The sequence below is a fragment of the Heterocephalus glaber genome, unplaced genomic scaffold (genome assembly GCF_053883595.1).
Source record: "Heterocephalus glaber isolate CG9 unplaced genomic scaffold, H.glaber_assembly_v1.0 deba00000347, whole genome shotgun sequence".
NCBI classification, from domain to species: Eukaryota; Metazoa; Chordata; class Mammalia; order Rodentia; family Bathyergidae; genus Heterocephalus; species Heterocephalus glaber.
In genome coordinates, this window is record NW_028258143.1 from 49,225,993 (window position 1) to 49,249,935 (window position 23,943).

General features: G+C 39.5%; 1 protein-coding gene across 2 annotated transcripts in view; it reads right to left on the reverse strand.

Annotated features, from left to right (window-relative positions):
* Positions 1 to 23,943, reverse strand: part of Lrp2 (LDL receptor related protein 2) — a 189,226-nt gene that overhangs the window by 50,749 nt on the left and 114,534 nt on the right. For both annotated transcript variants that reach the window (XM_013076946.3, XM_004857623.4), the window contains exons 36-49: positions 23,532 to 23,745; positions 21,740 to 21,979; positions 20,422 to 20,610; positions 17,724 to 18,644; positions 17,435 to 17,600; positions 16,878 to 17,036; positions 15,281 to 15,570; positions 14,327 to 14,533; positions 13,164 to 13,406; positions 8,950 to 9,075; positions 7,501 to 7,623; positions 5,595 to 5,726; positions 4,262 to 4,463; positions 1,651 to 1,946 (exon numbers count right to left, since the gene is read on the reverse strand). In XM_013076946.3, coding sequence (XP_012932400.1) covers positions 1,651 to 1,946; positions 4,262 to 4,463; positions 5,595 to 5,726; positions 7,501 to 7,623; positions 8,950 to 9,075; positions 13,164 to 13,406; positions 14,327 to 14,533; positions 15,281 to 15,570; positions 16,878 to 17,036; positions 17,435 to 17,600; positions 17,724 to 18,644; positions 20,422 to 20,610; positions 21,740 to 21,979; positions 23,532 to 23,745 — 3,508 coding nt within the window. The remainder of the gene's footprint in view (positions 1 to 1,650; positions 1,947 to 4,261; positions 4,464 to 5,594; positions 5,727 to 7,500; positions 7,624 to 8,949; positions 9,076 to 13,163; positions 13,407 to 14,326; positions 14,534 to 15,280; positions 15,571 to 16,877; positions 17,037 to 17,434; positions 17,601 to 17,723; positions 18,645 to 20,421; positions 20,611 to 21,739; positions 21,980 to 23,531; positions 23,746 to 23,943) is intronic.

Sequence of the window (23,943 nt, forward strand, 5' to 3'; positions counted from 1 at the left end):
CTACTTGAGCACAGAGCACAGAAGAGATGTGCACATTTGCCTCTCCTAAGAGGCCTGCACTCAACCCTCCGTGAAACACTACATGGCCTTCCTGCAGGACTGGCCATACCTCTGTACAGGTGTAGTCCTGTAACACGTGGCCAACCTCACCCCAAAAACATCTACACAGAGAACACGTGCTTACTAATTCTCTACTCAGCAAGAAGTGACAGACTAAAAATTACTTCATGCTGCAAAATCCATGATCCAAATATCTAGTTCTACTGCTAGCAATTTACCATGTAGCCCTGAGCAATTCATTTCACATCTATAAGTTTTATTTGCAAAAGAAAATGGTTTACAAGATCATTAGAATTCCCTTTGCTAAAGAGTGATGCTTAAACTGGGCATGATAGCATACAACTCTAATCGCAGCTACTCATGAAGCTAAGGCAGGAATCTTCCAAGTTCCAGTCCAGCCTGGCCAACTTAAAGACACCTCTCTCAAAAGGGGTAAGGGTCGGAGGTGTACCTCAAAAAAAGAATAGATATTTAGTAGGCTTGGAAGAGACCTCCTCTTCGACTCAAAGATTTCAGTTTACATTTTGTACAATTTGGGACTTTTATTTCTAGAGTTAAGGCAAAGCAAAATTAGTTAAGACCTAATGGGAATCTACCTGAGTTACAATTAAATATAAGGCAATGCCTTATAATTCTGGTATAAATATGTAATAATAAGTGTTTTTTCTTAATTTATTCGATGGTTTTTGAAACTTTGGTAGAAACTTGTAGAAGTTTTTCTTGTATTAGAGCAAAGCCAGTTTTACATGTTTTTTGGTTGGTTTGGGGTTTTTTGTACCAGGGATCGAAATCAGGACCTTGTGCTTTCGAGGCAGGTGGCGGAACCACTGAGCTAAATACCCGGCCCTACATGGTTTTTACAATTTACACAGATATGCCTCCTCCTGATGTCCATAGCATCTTCAAGTTGCTTCACAAGTCTTCTCTTTCCTACAATACCGGAAACCACTATATACTTCTGAGTCAATTAGGCAAATGCATTTAACGAGTACTGACAATAAGCCAGTGCAATAGAGAAAACAAAATAAAGGAAAACAGATGGTCTCTCCTTCAGAACATTTATACTTTTATCACAGAGACAACATCAGCACACATAAAACGATGGTTAGAAGGACTAAACACCACCAACAGTCTGACTTAGCAATCTTACGGAGTTCAAGATGACACTAAGCACACAGTACCCATTTCATAAATTCTTGACTAGCCTACTTATAGGATCTCCCACTGGATCATCTGAGCACAAAAAGGAAGGGAGGCTAAGAAGTCCCAGAAGAGGCACACTTCCAGTAACAAATCACACCAAGGAGCCAAAGAAACTCAACATGTCCTCTTCATTCATGGGCACCTTCTTCTGTCATGCTCTTAAATGCTGGCATAGACATTTGTTCACCTTTGTTCTCTCTAATGGCTGCCTAGCTGAAAAAGTAGACCCAAAATGTTTGAAATCGTTACCTTTTGATAAAGAAGCAATAGTAATTTTTTGTAAATTTTCTATATAGAAGACAGATGAGAAGTCCGAGTAAGGGCTAAAGGATTGAGAACCACAGAAAGTCTCCCCTTTTTCGTTGTCCTGCCTTCTGCCGCACTCACCACAGCCCTTCTCATCACTGTTGTCCGAACAGTCATCCAGGTGGTTGCAGACCTTCGTCATCTCGATGCAGTGCCCGTTGTCACACTTGAACTGGTGAGGGGGGCACGTGGGTTGTAGGGCGTGACACAGGTGCTCCTGCTCATCAGATTCATCTCCACAGTCATTGTCGTGATCACAGACAAAGGCCTTATTGATGCAGCGCCCGTTCTGACAGGTAAACTGATTCTCCTGGCACGCCGGGTATGAGCATTCCCTCTCATCGCTGTAGTCACCACAGTCATTGCGCCAGTCACACCTGCGTTGTGAGACAAAGGACCAAAAGTGGAGAGGTTGATGACAACTCTTAACAGTCGCCCTGTGAGGCTTTGCTTCCTCCTCTATCCATATGACTGACCATCCCAATAACAAGATCATCAATGCCTTAGCCCTCTTCTCCTCAGATTCTCCACCTAGTCCCCATCTGCAACTCTGGGAGAATCCAATATTTGATGTTCAACACAACTTCCCCCAGTGATAGTTGCTATCGTGGGAAATGTGGATCTAGAGTTATTGTGTCCCGCTGCAAATGATACATTAAATATAATTTTTGTAATTTTGGTGTTCATCACATCTAGTCATCAGATAATGAGATAACTTAAGGGCACTGATAATATGGTAGAGGTGCCCGTGCCCAAATAGAAACTTATCAGGTGAATGCTATTTATTATAAGATTATTGGATGTGTCCTCTAACAACACATATTTTCCCACTGAAGTAATGAATGTCTGCATTGGCAGACCCATTCCTTCTTTCATAAACTTCTACTGTCACCTATCATAAGATGTAAGTTGCTAAGGTGATGAGAAAGAGATAAGAAAATAGCAGTTTTCAAGCCACACTGGCGAAGAGAGACAGTATGTTGTAGTTCTAGAAGCTATTCTGGTAACTAATATTCCAAGGCATTATGAAAACAACAGTTTTCTGAAATTGTGTAAGCAAAATTGGTCTTTCTTCTGTACATTATTCCAAGATTGCATGAAAGTCGTGATTACTGAAGGGGTTCTGCTGACAGTGATAAACTAATTATGACTACACAGGAATGGAGGTTAAAGATGGACAAAACTAATGTTTGATAATTCAGAGAAAATTTACCATGGAAAGCCCAGGAGCAGAAGGTAGAACATTATAAAATGTAAAGGCACCCAAGGTGGATGTGGTCAATTTTACAACTGACCTACAACCCAGCTGGCTGACCAGAGTTGCCATCCATAAACCCAGGACATTGCCAATGTGATTTACACCAAAACATGTGTATGGGACTGTGAAGAAAGCTATGATCATACTGGCTTAGTCACGTATGATGTTGACTTGAGACATGGTTCAAGAGGGAAAAAGAAAGCCAACCTGGTGGCACATGCCCGTAATCCCAGCACTTGGGAGGCAGAGGCAGGAGGATTGCTGTGAGTTTGAGGCCAGCCCGGGCTACATTGTGAGTTCAAGGACAGCCTGCACTACACAGTGAAACCCTGTCTCAAAAAAAAAAAAAAAGCTGGGGGGATTTAACTCAATGGTGCCGCCACGTGCCTCACAAGCAAAAGGTCTTGAGTTCAATCCCCAGTACCAAAGAGGGACAGAGAGAGAGAGAGAAGCCAGCTGGGCAAACCAATCACTTGTTTAGGTACAATTGCACATCATTATTTTATCCCAGCAAGCTGCTCACAAGTCAGTCTTATCCAGCTTCTTCAGATGCATCAATAATGACCCAAGGGGAAAAAGTCAATAGGAAAAATACCCCCATCCCACTGTACCTAATGGGGAGCGTGCATTCTGCCAAGTGCGAGATACGCATTACTCCAGTTGCACAGAATTTGCATTTATTTAAAATCCTATAGCTCAGGTTGCAAGATAAATGGTATTTTTTCTTTCTGTTCTGCCCTTTGTAAAAGCAATGTAGAAGCTGGAGGGGAAAGAAAATAGAAAGAAGAAATGGACAGAAAGGTAGGGAGAGCATTTAAAAGCAGAATATTTCATATGAAAATGTACATTTCCAACTTCTCCAGCATCAGAAGTTGTGGCACTCCTGCACAACAAAACAAGATTTGCATCCTTAGCTGGAACATACAGCTCAATTTGCCCACCTGCCTCTCCTTGCTGTCTCCCTGACCCAGAATCAAAATGTCAAGCTCCATTCATCCTCACGCTCGCCTTGTTATTTTTCTTAGAGCAGAGAACAAAGTGACCTATTTCTTGTACCCATGCACCAACTTGACACAAGAATTTTCTTGCATCAAGCCAGCTTCATTCACCTCCCTGGCCCTGTGTTTTAAGTCCATATGAGACCCTTCATGGGTCCTGGGCAAATTCTGCCTTCTTGGGACCCATTATCCATAGAAATATTAAAAATTGTGTTAAATGAGTACATTAGTATAAAGGCAGATTCATTAGTATTACATATGAAAACACCAAAAGTTATTTTTTTTCTTTTGATTTCAAAGGAATCAAAACATTTTTATGAAAAGTTCAAAGTGCCAGGGGCCTTAGGCTCTGCAGCCACCATGCCCAGCAGATAAGTCAGCCTTGCTCCCACAGACATTTGAGGTTTTCTGGGAAATGTTTTAGTGCCCAATTCACCTGAATGATTGTAGGACACAAAGTCCATTATTACAGGTGAATTCATCTGCAGAGCAAGATCTCCGGGTACAATTCTGATGCTCATCAAGGGCATCGATACAGTCCGCATCACCATCACAGACCCAAGAGCGGGGAATACACTTCCTGGCTGGAGGTCTGCTGTTTACACAGTGAAACTCAGAACTTGAGCAGGTTTGCTGTTCTGAAACCAAAGCACACAAGAATCAGAGACCACATGAGAACTCACTGTAAAAAAAAATTAATATAAGATCATTATATTAAGATCATTTCTTTCCTTAGAGGTTCAGAATCCACTACAATTTTGTTATCCAATTTGGTATCCAAATATCTTAAATATTGGCAACATTGTCTTGGTGTGATCACATAGAACAAAGTGAGGTGAATAGTTTTATGTTCTTTCTACTTAAAAACTGAAACTCAACATGGTTAACTAAATGGCTCAAAGTCAGAGAACCAGAAGAAAGGCTAGGGCTCCAAACTCAAGTCTTTTTCTTTAAAGTTGGTGTTTTTCAATTATATGATAGCTACCACCCCAGGTATGTCTGCAGAATAAAAAAACAGGTATTTTACCAAGGCTATTGCAAATGAATAGGATATAAAAGAAGAAATGACCAAGTATTTGCTACAGTCCTTGTATGTGGAGTTACCAGCCTCCCATGTCAGTAAACAGAGCACACACCGAGCTGTGGGCCACCAAGAAGCACATATTTGTGCACCATCAAATGTAAGCATCAGGACACCACTCTTTATATTGCCCCACCATGGACTCTGCTAAGACATGGCAAGTAAGAACTACATGATTTGTTGGGAATGGAAAATGATGTTCCATAAGCCACTGACTATGAATAATGGCAACCCCCAACTCCCAGCTCTAAGGTTACAGATGAAACTGGAAGCACACTCAATTATTACAATGGGAAAGCTGCTATCAAGAGTGGCCCGCTCGGTTTTCCTTAACTACTCAAGAATCACAGCCAAAGGCAAAAAAATAAAAAAAAAAAAGAGAGAGAGAATAAACATAAAGTCATTTTTCGTCACTGTAAACATGTTTAATTGGATGACATCAAAGAGTAGAAAAACAAGGGAACATCCCATCAGTGAGCATTCACTTTAACAGGAATCTACCAAACTCCCCAAATATAGAAAAGTGACTCTGCTGTTTCCCTGTAATGTGACTCTGCAAAGGCATTAAGTGGATTCATGACCCGGGGATTTAGCTCAGTGGTTTCACTGCCTGCTGCGCAAGCGCAAGGACCCGAGTTCAATCCCCGGTACCAAAAGAAGAAAATAGCTATTAAGTGGATTCACTTACCACAATGGTGTCTTTCATCCTCATCACTCATGTCCCCACAATCGTTATCGCCGTCACAGATCCAGTTTCTTGGAATGCACCTGCCACCATCGCACTTGAACTCACTACCTTGGCATGTTCGCTCAGCGTGTGCTGAAAAGAGGTAATTTATGAAGCAGTCTATGTGAAAAGAGTAGTTTATAGTCCGGAACTCTTGAGAGAAGCTGCTATAGCACGGGCAGTCTAAAAAGCTTACAACAGAGCATTGGCTAGTTTTACATCACTAGCGAGGGCCAGCCTCCAACAAGAGGCGTACCAGTGACCAATGGTCAGAGGAAAAGGGGTCAACTAATGGGCAAAGTCCCCATTATCTCTGGTGTCTAAAATGACGCTCAGTACTCCCTTACAGCTATGGCAGAGACTTAGTTTTTCCCAAGGGATGATATAAATTACCCACCACTGCATGTTTCTATTTTAGAATCTTCTTTTCATCCAAGACCATTTTGTGTACCCCATTCCCCAGCACTCCCCATCCCTGCTTCTCTGCTCTCATTTCCTTTAACATCCATAATCTTTCAAAATACTACTCAATTTATTTCTTCATTGTGTTTGCCATCTGCCTTTTCTCATTAAGATATAAGCTCCACATGGGGAGGGATTTGGTCTTATTCATCGATGCAGGCCCACAGTGTCTTGAATGTAGGTGCTCAATAAATATTTATCAAGTAAAAATGCTAAGTCACCATTCGACTTTAAATTGGCTGTCACTGATTGAAATCTTTTAGTACTAACTCAAGATGTTCCTATTCAGTTAATCAAGTTGTCCTGGCCCCATAAACCCAGAAATTCCAATTACCTTAAGGCAAATGAAAATTTAATTGTAACTATTATAAGAGACAGTTTAGTGATAACAGTAAGAGTACTGAGAACTTTCAGAAGCTAGTGTGAAAGGCCTGTACATGAATAGACTCTTTGAGGAGATGAATAATATCAACAAGAATGAAAAGGAGGAAAGGGGAACTAGAAGAGGAGGAAGGGGGGAAGGAGAAGGAAGGGAGTTAAAAAAGGAAACAAGTTGTATTATGTGCATGCTACCAACTCCCCAAGATGATTGTAAAATGCATGCACTGCTAACATGTAATAATGGAAGAAAAAAAAAGACAGGTGACTGGCCCACACTCCAAGTTTGCTGACCCTATATAGAAATATGATTTATTGATAGATTAAAAAAAAGTGCAGCTGGGGATTTAGCTCAGTGGTTCCACCCCATGTCCCACAAGCTCAAGGACCTGAGTTCGATCCCCAGTACAAAAAAAGAAAAAACCTGGAAAAAAGAAATGCAGAGGTTGTATCTTCAGATGTCTAGAATTATGTTTTAAAATGTGTGTGGATATCAATTAGAAGTTGTAAAAGTAAATAGCAGTCCCTAAATACAAACAAGGCACAACTGCTTCCAGGAATACAAGGGGGTCCCTAGAAGTTCTTGGGGAGCTCAAGTGGGCAGGCCACCTCACTCTGTAAGCTGGCACAGTCACAAAACAGAAAGAGTATGTGCACCCACAGTGTGCACCTTCCATATGTCTGTGAGTCCAATCATTTTCTGATTCTGAGTTTTATGAGTCAGAACTCAGCCACATTCAGAAATCCCAATAAAGAGTCAACTAAAATTAATTGAGCTCTATAAGCCGGCACTGCATTAAGTACAACACCCAACACAATCCCATTGATCAGCATCAACCAGCAACTTCCATATTCAGATCAGGTCCCCACACAGGACCCTGCCTGAGAACGTCTTTGATGGAAATCTATTGTGTGGTTTTGACACCTTGGCTGGGAGAATAAGAACAACCCTATTCTGCATTGGAAGTTGTTGAAAGAGACTGAAGTTCTAAGTAGCATCGAATTCTTTTCATGCTCAAAGACTCACCACAAGAGGAAGGTTCATCAGAGCCATCAGAACAGTCCGCTTCTTCATCACAGAACCAGTGGAGAGGGACACAGCGTCGGGAAGACACACACTGGAACTCAGTGCTGCTGCACGTGTGAGTGGCTGGAGCAGAAAAGAAGACCAAACCCATGAGCAAAACCCAAGCAGCTTCCCACCTGTCTTCTCTGAACTGCATCACAGCTGCCAAGAGAAGAAGGCCAGGGCCTGTGAGATGGGCTTTTGTACAAGCTTTCCCTGGGGATGGAGGTGTATGGGAGACAGAAAGGAGGCAATACTGCCCCAGGTTCCCAGACATTTTCTTCCAGATTCCAAAAATCCAAGATAAAAGTACTATTTGTTAGAAATACAAAAGAACTATCCTATGATAAAGGAAGAAAAGTTCATGTAAAATATGCTGGTTTTATTTTTTCTGCACAAATCTATAACCATGTCTGGCCTCACCCCACACAACCTTTTAACCATGTTAGACCATGATGCACACAGCATGAGTCAGCAAAGTTCTCCTATTCCCCCTAGTTTATATAGGGTTAGTGAATGCGAGATATACCTATGTTTGAACACTGCTTCTTTTCTCAAGTAACATTAGTTATCTTGGGCACAATGTATTTTCTAAATTATTATGTGGAAACAAACCTGAGTCAGGCTTTGTAATTCCTATGGTCTACAGGCTTCCTTGCTTTGGCCCATGATATCTGATGATTTGCTGGGAAAGGATTACTGGGGAAGCAAGGCCCCTGAAAAGTCAGAAGTAACTCTAATCTGCCCAGCCCCATCTGATGGTTGTTTTCTCATGCTGCTATTACAACTGATTCCTGTTCTTGAACTTAAGCCTGGCCTGTTGACAAACTATTGTGATGTCCAGTGGTTTCCTTGAGAGGGAACTGTGACCAGAGTTTAACTACATAAACTCCTAATAGAAAAGGGCAATTACTAAATTCTTATATTATGGATCTATTTGCATACTAACAGTCCCAAAGTTATCAACCTTAAGAAAGACCATTTAATTTGAGCTATAAATACAGGAAATTATTTGAAAGAACCAGGTTTCTGAAATAAAGATTTCTGAAATTCAAATGTATTAAGGGATATTAAAATATCAGTTACTAGTAACTGCTTTAATCATATTAATAGTAAATGGTAAGAGCTCAATGTAGAAATTCTGCCTAGAGTTCTTGAGGACCCCGGAAGAACCTGCTCTTTAACTGTCACAGGTCACTGGAAGCAGTACTTGGGGCCTGAGGACCCAACCAGGGAACAGAGAGAAAGGGCTTCTGGCATTCTCCGCTCGAACCCTAAAGCACCAGCCTTCCACATCCCCTGAAAACTCATTTTGAGATAGCAACTGGAAATGAGCACAGACACCCGGGCGTGGGTCTCTGTATCGGTTCATGACACACATCTCTGGAGTCGCAGTTTTATCTTACTCACAGCAGTAAGTGGGGTTTTCATCACTCATGTCGCCACAGTCATTGTCTCCATCGCACAAGTAAAGTCGAGAAATACAGATGTTCGAGTTCTGACATTTTGTGTATCCAGAAGGGCAAGTGCGTTCAGCTTGAAAAAGACAATCAGATAAACATTGGCAATACATCCACCAAATATGCCCATCATAAACCATGGCTGCACTGATGGTTTATTGCAGAACTCAAACCACTGCAAGGGACCCATTTTCCAAGCTCTCTGAGAGGCACAATCCACCACACTTATGTGAACTACAGATTCTTTAGTCAAGTCATGTGTCCAGCCAACACTGGGAAGAGAGATGAGCAGAGGCTGCTTTGTAATTTTAACTGTTTTCTTCATTTAATGGTATCCACAAAAGGCCCAACTTCAGTTAAATAAACTATGCGTAGTCACAAAATAGAGCAAGATATAGTCACAGAAGGACTGAAGAAGGTCTCCATTATGAATAAGCAATGACAGTGTGATCTCCAAGATATATTGTTAATAGTAAGATTTTTATTTTAAGCTTTTGAGACAGGGTCTTGCTATGTAGTCCAGCCTGGTCCTGAACACATTATGTAGTACCAGCTGGCCTCGAACTTGCAGCAACCCTCCTGCCTCAGCCTCCTGAGTGCTAGGATTACAAGTGTGCTTACCACACCTGGCTTCAAATATTTTTAAAAGCAGTGCTTTGACTGTGTATCACCAGTGGGACATATCTAAGCACATGAAGGATTCTTTTTATTCAGTATATTTATTGCTAGTAGTGTTATTTGTGTAGGTACAATGATTTTAAAATTATTACAGGCACTTTAAAGTTTTTGAATAAAGTAGATAACTTGTTCACATCGTCAAGAAACAAGATTTTAAGCATAAGAGTTAATAATTACATAAGATTTAATTATATATATAATTATAAAACCTATGAAGTAAACAATCTGTAATATTAAATTTGAGTGATAAAAATCAAGTATTTCTTTCCTTAAAAACTGTATTTCCTAGCTCTGTCCACTGAACAGGCCTAGAGATAATGAATACCAAACAAGAATAGGTTCTCAACATGGAAATTTTTATATACCAAAAAAGAGGTGAGATTTCCTTGGATGAGTGGTAATTCCAGCTCTAAAACAGAAAAGCCACAAGACAAGTCTAAGCTAGGGAAGACTGAGTGGTGCTGGGTCAAAGAACAAAGGATCTAACTTAACAGGGCTCCAACTAGATGCTGAAAAGAATACATGGAGACACTGTATTAAAACTCAAATATATAAATATCCATGAGTTCAATGAAAATAAACAATAAAAAAGATGCTGGGCGTGGTGGTGCATGTCTGTAATCCCAGTACTCAGGAGACTGAGGCAGAAGGTGCTCAGGCCAGTGTTCAGAGCCAGCCTGCCCTACATATGGTAGTGAGTTCAAGGCCAGCCTGAACTACATAGTGAGATTCTGTCTGCAGGTGGAGAAAAACAAAACTAGTGCTCATTGGTCACCAACTCATTATTCTGAAAATTAACAAACAAGTAAGAGAAATTAAGCATTTATCTTGCAGGTTGTAGGAACCATCAAACAACCGATGGGGAAATTTTTCTTCTTTATAGAACTTCAATTAACAAACGAGGAGCGAATAATAGAATTTTAAAGTGTTCACTTCGTAACTTAATTGATTTATGGAACAAACACCCTTGGAAGCTGGAACTTCAGTGTGAAAAGCTGATGGGTTCTTCATCAGGCAAGATTTAGCTGACGCCTGGGTCACCCCCTCATGATGTGAGACGATTCTTACCCAAAGGTTGGATGCTAACACAATCTAACCTCTAGGTCTAAATCCACTTCACAGGGATAAAATAAATTAAATGCCTCAATTATATAATTAGCCAAACTCAGAAGGTAGGATACTCTACAGGAAAAATTACCCAATTTTTCTAACAAATCAATGGTTTAAAATGTGGGAATTGTTACAGCATAAGAAGAGATTAAAGAGTTTTAACAATCAAAATTAATGTGCAGATCTCTTCTGAATCGGAATTTGAGCAGATTAACAGCAAAAAGATGACAAAATGTGAATATGGACTGGGTGTTCACGGATATTAAGCCTTACTGATTTTGCCAGGTGTTATAATGATATAGTAGTTGCCTTTCAAAATGTCTTTTTCTGTGGAAAAACATGTCTAGAAATTGCTTTAAAATGCTAAGAAGAGGGGCCAGGGATTTAGCTCAATGGCACCGTGCCTGCCTTGCAAGCACAAGGTCCTGAGTTCGATCCCTGGTACCGGGAAAAAAAAAAATACTAGGAAGAAAGGGGAGATGGGCATTGGTCAATAACCTTAGAAGTTGGGTGCTTCTATAATAATAACAAATGCTGGCAGGGCTATGGGGAAAGAGGAGCCCTCTTCCACTGCTGAGGGGAGTGTAGACTGTAGCAACCACTGTGGAAATCAGTACGGAGATGGCTCAAAGAACTAGGACTGGAAGTCCCATTTGATGGGATGCCCATCAACTGGAGACTGGATAAAGAAAATGTGGTTTTTTTATAAGATGGAGTACTACTCGGCCATAAAGAATGAGAAATTAGAGACATTTATAACTAAATGGATGCCCACTGAGGTGATACTCTTAAGTGAAATAAATAGAACATACATGTGTAAATACTGAATTGCTTCTCTAGTGTGAGAAACTGAAAGTGTAAATAAGGACTAAAAGGTGTAATAGATAATGTGAAATAGGAAGAAAAGGGGCAAAGGGGAAGGGGAAGGGGAAGTGGGAGGGCTAGGGGAAAGGAAAGAAGGGAATGGAATTAATATGAGAAAATGAAAAAATGGAAACAAAGTCTTTGTAAATAGGAAGGGATGGAGGGGTTCAAGGGAGGGCAGGGGAAGGGGAAAAAATAAGAACCCAGAGAGTATGTAAAGGTGCATATCTCCAATGATGAATGTCATTATACTGTACACTTAAAATGTACCAATAAAAGGATATACAAAAAATAAAAAAATAAAAAAATAAAAATAAGGCCAGGGATTCAGCTTAGTGGTTCCACCGCCTGCCTCGCAAGTCCAAGGACCCAAGTTCGATCCCCAGTACCAAAAATAAATAAATAAATAAATAAAATTTTAAAATAAAATAAAATGTACCAATGATTAAAATGAATAATTGATAATGCAAAATAGGAAGAAAAAGTCCAAAGGGGTAGGGGAAGTGGGAGGGGCAGGGGAAAGGAAAGAAGGGAAAGGAAAAAGGATGAGAAATGGAAAAAATGGAAACAAAGTCTTTGTAAATAGGGAAGGGTGGAAGGGGTGAAGGGAGGGCTAGGAATGGGGAAAAAAATAAGAACCAAGATGCATTCTGTAAAGGTACAAGTTCCCAATGAGAAATGTAAATGTGTTGTATACCTAAAATGTACCAATAAAAGAATTTAAGGGGAAAAAAAAAGAAGTTGGGTGCTCAGTACATTTACTATGGTACTGTTTCTATTTTGGTATATGTTTTTTTAAAAATTTAAAGGAGACCCAGCTGGGAATGTAGCTTAGTGGTACAGCCTGTGTCTAGCATGCACAAGGCCCTGGGTTTGATACCCAGCACAGAAAAATAACTAGATAGATAGATAGATAGACAGACAGATAGATTGATTTTGTGTGTAACCCTACCTACAAAAGCAGCAAAACAGGTAGATATATCCATACTGTAAATATCATGTTTGAACCTACACTTTGCTCCTTTATTCTCCCAAGATGTTAAGCACAAATTCCAGAAAGTTTAGAAAATGAGTTAACAAAAAAGTTATTTTCCAGAAAAACTAAAAAGAGAAACCATTTTAGTCAACACAATACTATATAATTTTTGTGCAACAAACATTAACTGCAATGCATTTATGCAATATTTTTTATCAGTAACTATCAGTAAAGCTTAAAAAAGCAATCAAAAATGTTATCAAGCAAACTTTTAATTTGGACGATATGTAAACCAGGGACAAGATATTCAAGGTTAAAATACTGAATGGTTGTATGGATCTATCAATTTAAGTGGATAATTCAAATATTAGGTTTCATTTTTTAAATTGCTTAGTAGACTATATCAAAAGGAAATATACATCATAGATGAATACTTGGGTTTTTTCAGAATGCCTTTACTTTTACATAAAAAATTCATCTTTTGTGATCTAAGATTTCATGCCCCAAACCATAATAAATAGTTCAAATAAACTTACGGCAATTCCTCTCATCTGAACTGCCATTATCATGGCAGTTGTCTATTCCATTGCAGACAAATTCAAGAGGTATGCACCTTCCATTGCCACAAGTAAACTCTGTGGTGTCGTTGCAGTTTCTAAACATGCAACCTCTCTCATCGCTACCATCATCACAGTCTTTATAGTAATCACAGCGGTAACTATATCGGATACATTTCCCATTGTCACAGGTGAAAGCCGTCAGTGGGCACGTGTGAAATGCTAAGGGCAGGAAAAAATATTCAATATAAACTTGATTAGAGCAACATCCTCACTTCTAAAAAGATCCAGTTAAATAAAATGGACAGTTTACCTTCCAAGGCAAAAATGGCTGCAAACCGGACTGTATGCAAAGGGAGACAATACCTTATATCAGTTGGATTAAGCAAAGTTATGCTGTATGCCTTTTTAAACAAATGATGTATTTTTACACAAAAAGTCAAAGTTGCTCCATTTCTCTATTATCTCAAATTAAAAGTTTATCTCAACCATAGGGAAGTGTGCAAATCCAGCTTATCTAGGGAAAACAATTTCCCCACTGTCTTATTCCATTCCCCTGGAAGCTGAGGAGTAGCACTGATTTCCATATAAACACTGCATTACTGACACTCTGCTCTGAAGATTAACAAAATGGTAACAATGACCTATTGGACCCTTTGTCCCATCATGTTTACCATGCACCACCCCAAAGTGGTTTGTTTGTTTGTTTGTTCTTAACAACGGAGGTTAAGAGCAGGAAAAATTTATTGGGAGAAAGAAAGCTTCTAAGAGAGACACAAGGGGGACCAGAAAGTGGGTTGCCCCATGCTGAGTGTTTTTAATACGCTGCCTTTCTTACTACTCACGAGAACCCCAGTAATCGCTCCATTTTACAGATAAGCTGTCTGGGGCCAAGTAAGTTTTCTAATAGAAGTCTGTATAGATTGTAATCAGCATAACCAGGGTTTTAATCTGTTTTTTGCTTGTAACTACTCCCGAGGTGTTTTAACAGAAATGCAGCCCAGGTTATCAGAGTCAGTGTTTTTCAGCACTAACACGACACGTGGCCATAATTTTAAACCCATTCCCACATAGCAGGATTCTATACCAAATAAAAACATCAGAAGCTCCTTGTTAACAAAAGCACCAGGAGGCCAACTCACCACAGACAATTTCCAGCTCATCACTGCCGTCGCCACAGTCGTTGTCAGCATCACATTTCCACTGCTCCTGGATGCAGTGGCCGTTGAGGCAGGTGAATTGGGAATTTTCACACCGGGCACCACCCGTATCCTCGATGCAAAATTTATTATCATTGGCCAGATACCACTGCCCCTCGTGTGGACAAAGGCACTCAGCTCCACTTGGTCCTAGGGCCAGATAGAGTGGCAGAGTAAAATAGTATTTGCAGCAGCTTCTACATGAAAAACTGCAAGCAAGGAAGCAATGCCCAGCAGCCTTTCAGGTCATTTCTGAGTCATCCTTCCAGTAAGAAGAAAAAAGACCAATTTCTAACAAATATGCTAATTCACACTAATCTTCAAATAACTGCCAAATATCAATAATTCTCTCTCCGCAAAATTTGCAAACAGTCGTTATCAAAAGGCACATAATTCCTGTGTGTTTGTTCTCTACAAAACACATAGTATCTCACACTAAAATATCATCAGAAATATTTCCAACTATAAACAATACTTCGTAACATGAAGAATTAAATCTTCTTATAAGGAAGGTGAGCTCACTGATGGAATTCCTATACAAATTATGAAGTGGGCCAGCAAAAGCCCTCATTTTGTATTTTCTGCCTCCACCAAGTATGCATTTAATTAACCTTCCTAGGAGGGCTGACAATCCTTCATTACAAAATATCACTCTATTTTATAAGTTGCCCTGAGATCAGGGAGAATTTGGATTTCTTTCCTTCTTTTTTTTTGGACCCAGGGATGGAACTAGGGACCTTGTGCTTGTAAGGCAGTCGCCGGAACCACTGAGCTAAATCCCCAGCCTTTCTTTCCTTCTTGGTAACAATGAATATTCTTTGAGCCCCCACCTTCTCAGTTGCAATTATTATTATTATTATTATTCTAGATGTTTCTCTCTTCATGGCAGTGCCTTACCTGGTACACAGATATGGCTGCAGCCCCCATTAAACTGATCACAAGGGTTGCTACAGTTTTGGTTCTGGTCTTTCTTAACAGTGCAAATACCCTTAGGCCGGACGGGCAAAGTTGTGGTCACTGCCATCTGACCTGATCCATCATATTTACTAGCTCGGTAAATTTTTTTTGCAAAGAAGTCAGTCCAGTAAATATACTGGCCATAGAGTGTCAAGCCGAAAGAATGAAAGATTGAGCTGATGATGACTTCCCGGTTCATGCCCGTGAGAGTGCTGCGTTCGATCTTCTGCCTGAAATGAAGTTTAAAACAATTGCTGAAATCCAACGAGAACAATGTTTAGGCCCAAACATTCATTTACACCAGTCCCCAGCTCTCTTTTCGACTGGGCAGCTAGAAATATATCTTTTGGCAGTGGGAGCTCTTATTTGCTTACCAGACAATTTCCAGAATAAATTACTGACTCCTAGAGATTAATGTAATTTACAAGAGATCCTACAAAAGGGATCTGGTTGACATTAGAAACCAAGAGCATTTTGAAAGGCTTCCTGTAGCACATGGGACTCAGGAGCATGCAACAGACTCTCCAGCAAAATGTTTAGTATCTATCCTTCTTGTTCTCTGAATAACTTTTTCAATTTAACATTGATTACTCTGAGATATTTACCTAGAATGATCCAAAATTCGACACAAAATATTGCTGCTGCATTTCAAATGAGAAAATGAAGAACAAAAATCAGGATATTGGTGCGTGGCCTCACAAGACCAAAATCATGAGGAAATAAACAAGAAAAGTTAAGATTCCAGACATGAAGCCACAAATTATAATAAATGAAATCATTTCATCTCTTCAACTATTACATTAGGATGGCTAGAATGAGAGCCATTTGGGGGTCACATGGGGAAGTTACATACAAAATTAGAGTCAACAAATCTATAAGGAAAACATTATGAAATTTGCGAGAAGCATGCCAGAGGAAAAGGACATATTTTAGAATATGCCCAAAAGGTAAAGACTAAGAAAACTATGTTTTATTATTTATTTTTTATTTTTCTGTTACCGGGGATCAAACTCGGGTCCCTGTGCTTGTGGGGCAGGTGGCAGAACCATTGAGCTAAATACCCAGCCCAGAAAACTATGTTTTAAAAGACACTGAGTGATAAAGCCCCCAACCCCAGCAAATTAATGACAGTGTGCATTCAAAAATCATTCATATTTTATGGCAATCACCTGGTTGAAATTATAGATAAACTCAGTGGTGCATCTTTAGATATTTATAGTTCATAATTATTGAATCTCCTGATACATAAAAAATTTTACAGAGGCCCAGGGATTTAGCTCAGTGGCGCCACATCTGCCTCAAAAGGCTGGGGCTGGGGGGGCTTTATCATTTAGTGTCTTTTAAAACATAGTTTTCTTAGTACCAAAAAAAAAATTTTTTTATAGATACATTCACCAAGCTAGAATATAACATAGTTTCTAAAACTGCAATTCTACATTTTGGTGATGTCTTTTGGGCACATTAAGCAAATCCTTCTATTGGAAGTTGGAGGAAGATCTCATTCTCTACACCCAGATAAGTAACCAAAGATACGTACAGACTAGTGTCCACCCAGTACAAGAGGTTTAACTCATAGTCCAGGGTAAGCGCACTGGGCCAAACCAGGCTGGTGTTCACAATCGGGATCCGGAAGTTTCCTCCCAACGTGGCTTTCTCGATTTGGGCAGTAGTATTCCAGTTACTCCAGTACATGTACCTAGTTACACAAAAGAAGGCATAATTCACCACAAGAAACCTCATTGTCTTTTTCAGATAAAAAAAAAAAGTGGCAGCATTCTTTCATTGCAAATTGTCATTAATATAGGGAAGGAACTGAAACTGACTCTGTTCCTACCCACACAACTTGCTGAAAACAGATTTACTGAGTCATAACATTGATTTCCTAGTATGCTACCAACTTTCCTACCACAGGGAGATAAGCATTGGATTCTCCTTCCAGGTTTTAAAGAAAAAACACTGTTTCACTCTTATACCTGTATCCACAGTGCTCTAAGTTCTTAAAATATTGGCTCTCTAGGCATATGATATAATTTCTGGCCTCCCCCCTTTCAGAAATAAGCAGATAAAAATACAATAAAAAAGATCACGACATACCCATGACAAGGATCTAAAACAACAGATTTTGGTTTTGAAACATGGGCTACCACACTGCGCATAGATCCATCTTCAGCCACGGAATTAATCGTCCCATTGACATAGTCACTGTAATAAATTCTTCTATTGATCCAGTCAAAGGCAATGCCATCAGAAGTCCCTATATCTGGACATACCCCAGCAGACACAGATGTTAGAACTTCAATATGCATTAAGAACACTTAGTCAACCACATTTGGTGACCCCACTCTATTTACTTCCAAATTAAACACCACTTCAAGTCACTTACCTGAAACAATGACAGTTGGAGAATGAGTTCCTGAATACAGGCTGACATAGGCAATCTGACCACGTCGAGAGTTTAAAACTTGAGTGAAGTAGATTCTGTTACTTGTGCTGTCATAGTCCAGGGCAATGGCTGGTCTTTCCACAGTTATTTCTTGGAAAGGTGGGCTATGGTCTTCAAGGTCAAAGTGTAAGCTTCTCAAGGAACTCTCTGAGGCATAAACAAGGAAATTTTCTGTTGAAATGGCACAGCTCTTGCCATCCCTTTGCAAGGTCCCAAAGGCACAGCCACATGTTGGAGTGTGCAGTGCAGGCAAAGCAAAGCAGAAATGAGAGCATCCACCATTATTTTCCAAGCAAGGGTTGTTGTTGACCTCTACTGGTGACCGGGGCTGGATACGCTCATCAAAGATGGCCACATCTCTTAGCCAGTAGATATTGTCTCTTATCACTGTTGGTGCGTCTGTGTTGTCTGGTTCCTTGCTGGCTTGGAAGATTTTTTTCAAATTTCTGTCTACCCATATGATAGAATTCCCCAAAACAGTGATGCTATAGGGAGTTGGGTAACGGCTGCCATAACGAACCACTTCAGATTCCCCTCCATTAAGATGGATCCTTGCAATTATATCTAAAGAATCATCAACCCAATAAATGTAGTCATTGCTATGGTCCACTGCCAAGCCCCGGGGTGTGACGATGCCGTCTGAGACAAGTACAGTTCGGTTGGTACAGTCAAGAAAAGAACGCTCAATCTTTGGTTTCTGCCCATAGTCAGCCCAGAAGAGGTATCTGTTCTTAGGGTCGACAACAATATGCCTGGGCATATCCACAGTGGTTTTCAGGAGAACACGGCGGTAGGTGGTATTGATGCGCAGGACTTCTATCAGTGTTTCAGTTGCAAAGCCATTGGTGAAATACAGATTTCCTACAGCGAAAAGAAAAAGGATGCTGATGAGTGGGAAACCAAGAAGTAACAAGGAAGCAGGTATCTTTTCAAATTCAGAGCAAAATAGGTTAGGTTAAGGTTTGTGTCAGTGTATGTTGTCTTTTCAAAGATAATAAATACCTCAGTGTAGTCTTTAAAAAATAGGTGCTTCTTCAGAGTTAGAGAGAAGGTGTCCATTCTCAGCTTGTAAAGCAGACTAAAATTCATAGTAAACAACATAGCTAGCTTTCTACTAAAAGGTGAATTTCTTTTTCTATTGAAAATATTAAATGTCTTGCACTCACTTCAAAGACTATTCCAACATGGACAGAAAACAGGATCTCAGGTCATATCACTATTATTGAACACTCTTTGTCCTTAAGATTAACATGAGGTCTTTTTCTAGTCTTTCTAACTAATGCAGGTGTTTTCATCCCACAGATTTACAAAGTCCAAAGTCTACCTCTCTTGGGGTATTTATACCACAATGTAAATGTTAGAATGAAAACAACAATCATATTCATATGAAAGTTTAATGAACAGAGAGTGGTCCCAAATTATTGATTCTATGTAGGTAAAAGTCTATTGTTGAACTAGCAACACTGCTAGCAGGACATATTTTGTTCCCATATCTAACTCAAAACACCTCCAGAGAAATCAGGCCAATATGAACCATGTTAAATATGTTACTGGTACATCATTGTCACCTATTTCTACCTGAGGGGTGTGTGTGTGTGTGTGTGTGTGTGTGTGTGTGTGTATGTGTATGTGTGTTCATCTCTAATCCTTTAATCTAGGGTTGCCATACTTCTTTGTAAAGATCCAGATAGTAAATATTTTAGGCTTTACATAGTATATATTGCCTCCACACATGACATGAAAGCAGCCACAGACAACATAGAAATGAATGGGCAGAACTGTGTTACAATATTTTATTTACAAAAACATTTGTCCCACCAGCCATAGTTTATTGACCTTGCTTTATCTATACTCTCAGAAATAGTAAATTTGTCATCAGGAATGAGACTTAAGAAACCAATAAAAGCCTTATTTCACTACACTATCATACTTCCTGTTTGCAATAAGCACTTATTATAGTACCTAGATTTTCATAATGCATATTAATACTTCTAAGTGATACTTACCAAGCTTGATAACACATAGTGATGCCCATTTTGATAAGAGCTGGATTATATTTCAAAATACTATAATACATTTATTTCAAGAATTTCATTAAAACTGAGCGGTATTCAAATATTAGTGTGTGAACCAGTACATTAATGTAATACTGAGTCAGGCATATCAATATAATGACAGAAAAATACCCAATTAATAAGCAGAAGCGATTAAGAATTTACAGCTAAATTGCTTGAATAAAGGTAAATGAATGTCATTTTATGATTTACATTATATGTTAATACTATGGTTTTTTTCTCTGAAAATTTAGACATTTTTAATTCAGAAGTGAGAATCTAAGTGTGAAAACACAAAGCTACATAATTTTAATACTTCTAGCCATTTTTGCCTGGAGTTTTGATTATGTTAATAATAGAAGAAAATGTGATTAATCTGTAATGAATCTGTCAACTGAAACACCTATTATTTGAGAAACACATGGTTTAGTCTAATTCCACAATTCAACTTACTTAAATGATCTTGGCCATTGTCTAGAAAAGCAAATCTGTATTACATATAATTAGGCTAAATTCTCCAGTATAACATGACAGAGACGTGAACACAAAAGTCTTTTCAATCAAATCACTCTGCACTTACGTACCTGCTACCCAATCCACTGCAATACCCCGGATTCCATTTCTTCCTATCCCAGAGGTAACAATGTTTGTAAAAGAAGACCCATCTGGTCTGATTCTGCGGATTGCATTATAGGAGTCTACGGAGCTACTAAAATCACACCAGTAAATAAAACCAGAGGCTACATCAACATCCACATGCAGTGCATTTCGTCCTAAAACATGTAAGAAAAGATCATCAATGCTCTATCTCAAAACTAGACCTTTTAAATGTCTTCCCTTCCCTTAAACCCTTATTCCCAACTCCTGCTCTAACCAACTCCCCTATTATATGAGACAAAAGGGTTTACCAGTTGCACTGAGCACACCTACAAGCCCGATCTTGTCTTCTAAATACCATTTCCCACATGAGGAGATCTGGCTCCTGGAGAAAGGGCAAGGAAGGCCTGAGGTGAGCCTGAATTACTTCATTGTACCAAGAAGCAAGGAAGCACTCATGTGCTAATGGGATCATGTCAAAAAAATACAGGGAACCACTTAAAGAACTGCCCATAGCCAAAATGGATCAACTGGAATCTCAGGAGAGTAATTATGGCAATTGATTACAACACATTAAATTCTTAAAAATTAAACCATGGGTCCATAAAGAAGTTGGCTCACTGGCAACCCACTCAGGACCCCGTCTCTCAGGAGCTATTCTTGTTCCCCAATGAATCTTCCTACTCTTAAAAAAATGGGTCCACAAAGATAATTTTTAAATGATAAACTCGGGGATAGGGTGGGAGAACTGCCCTCTATAAAAGAATATTATCTAATGAATATTTTTAAATGATGGTATAAACACTGCAGGCAAGGATCAACAATGGCTGCTAAAGCCAAAGGGTAAAAACTGCTTGGGGAACAAGATAGTCACAGGGTCAAAGTGTAACTCCACAGATTTCATAGAAATTAAAAAGAGAAAAATAAATACCTTTAAAAAGCAGGGATTTGGGGTGACATCCTTGACCAAGTGGTTAAACTTAAGAATCATAAGCACAGGTCAAGTTGATTCTTCCTAAGGAGATCAGTATCAAGTACACAGCACAACCTATCTTCAAGTATTCTTGCCAGACTACAAACAGAAAAACCTGGGGACAGGGTTCAGGTCTGTGTCTAATAGCCCTCCAGGTGATTCTGACACTCGCTGAGGTGTGTCGGCCACCCTAGGCTGACCAGCTACCCTCAAAGAGAAAGACACACTTCATTGCATACTGGATCCAAACATGAAGAAATGCTTTTATGGCCCCAAGGATTTCAACACAGCACCAGATGGAGTCAAATCTTACTTATTTCCAGTTGGCATACCTTGGCCACCCACTGGCACCATGGCCTCTGAATGATCTGATACTTCCAAGCTAAAGCCTCTGATTGCAGACAGCATCGAAACAACAATGAAAGACTTATATGGAGAACAGGTCCGATAATCAGGATTGAGTTTAAATCCAGTGGCACAGGCGCAGGAGAACTGCCCTCCTGGTACAGGCAGGCAAATCTGCTGACAAGCATTCACGTTGTTGCTACAGCCATTTGAGGATTCACCAGCATCTAAATGGAAACAAAACTAGTTTGGTAACTCCTGACCTTACCTACTTGTCACTGCAAGTCAAATTTAAAATTGGGTCACCAAGTAATTCATTGTAAAAATTAATAATAAACATCCAGAAGCTGCATTAATAGCCTAGAAACAATATTGAGAGACTGGAGCCTAAACAAGAACACTCAAAGGTTTTAAAAGAGTAACACAACAGGGCTGGCAATTAGCTCAGTGGTTCCGCTGCCTGCATTGCAAGCGCAAGGTCCCGAGTTCAATGCCCAGCACCAAAAAAAAAGAGTAACTAACACAACAATTCTGCAATGGTTAGAAAATGGAGCATCAGTTATTCTTCTACAAAGCATGCAAGGATTAGAAGGTCCGTATACAAATCTATTCATTTGGGAGGGAGGCATCTTGGCCTACACAGGCATTTAAAATTATATTTAAACTAATATTATATGATCAACAATAAGATGGATGTTTGTTTTATACATATGAAATAATATTTAAAAGTTGTTTTTTCACATGCAAGAAAAATAAATACCAAGAGACAAATCTAGGTTGTAAGACCAGAAACAAATTGTTTGATAATCTTTGTTTAGAGATTGAAAGTTATAAAATCTCAAAATTATATTTAAAATCTCTGCATTACAATTATAATTTAAAGGGTAAAATGAAAAGCTGGATTATCTCTGAAAAAACACATCAAAGTAGGCAGTATCTACGAGTAGTCCTTTTAAGATTAAAAATTCTATCCTGTTAATACTTTCTCCAGAAGTCATCAACAAATACAATGGTACCTCAGTTCACAAACACTTTTTCCAAACAATTTTGTTTGCAAAGAGAAGCATTTGGCAAAATTTTGTGTTTTTTTGGTTTTTTTTTTTCGGTACCGGGGATCGAACTCAGGTCCTTGCGCTTGCACAGCAGGCGGTGAAACCACTGAGCTAAATCCCGGGCCCAAAATTTTGTTTTTGATTGCAAACTCTCCATCAGGTGACAAACACTATGGAGGCTATCCTTCTTGAACAAACACAAACATGGCCATCTTTTCCAGAAACATAGAACAAATTAAGTTCGTGAACTGAGGTATTCTCTATTCTTGTCCCTAAGTACAGAGCAGTAAAACAAACATACAAAACACCTACTCTTATAGAGTTTATAGTCTAACAACACAGACAATAAACAAACAGGTAGTAGGTAATACGTCAGGTAGTGCAATGAAGCAAAAGAAAAGAGTTTAAAGTGACGGGAAAGAGGGTTAGGGATGCACCTCAATGATACTGTGCTCACCCTATGAGTATGAGGCTTCAGTTAGATCCCCAGCAGTGGCTACAAAAATATGGTGATGGGAAAAGAATGGGAGTAGGTTTACTCCGAAGCCAATGTGGTCTTTCAGATACAAGAAAATCTTTAACACTGCACCATTCTTATAATGTGGTTATCAATTCTTAGATGTTTTTGATAAGTGGACTGCATGGAAAGTAATTACAGAAAGTGTGTGGATGTGTGAATGAATATACATTACACATCTATGAATGTGTTTCAGTGATAAGTACTTACTGCGTCTGTGATACACTCGAAGGCCCCTCAGATTTGGAACATTATCTCTCACGATCACTTTGTTGGACCCAGAGGCCTTGTCGACTCTTTCAATAACCTCATACTGTTCATCAGAATAATAAAGGAAGGAATCATGGACAGCAACTCCCCATGGGTGGGAAAGATGGTGCACCAAGATCATCCGCTCTGTACCATCCACGTTTCCTCTTTCAATCTAAAGGATCCAAAGTGTCATTAGTCTCACTAGGCTAAGCAGGGGGTCAAGCACATTTCATTGATAAAGCCAGAGCTCTCAGCTTTCTCAGGTAGCCTGGGGAGAAAAGGGTGCTGAGCCTCTAGTGCCTGCTCTGATACCCTGCTCAAGGATACACTGAAATGTCCAGCTGGGTGCTATCACACAAGGGCTCACTGA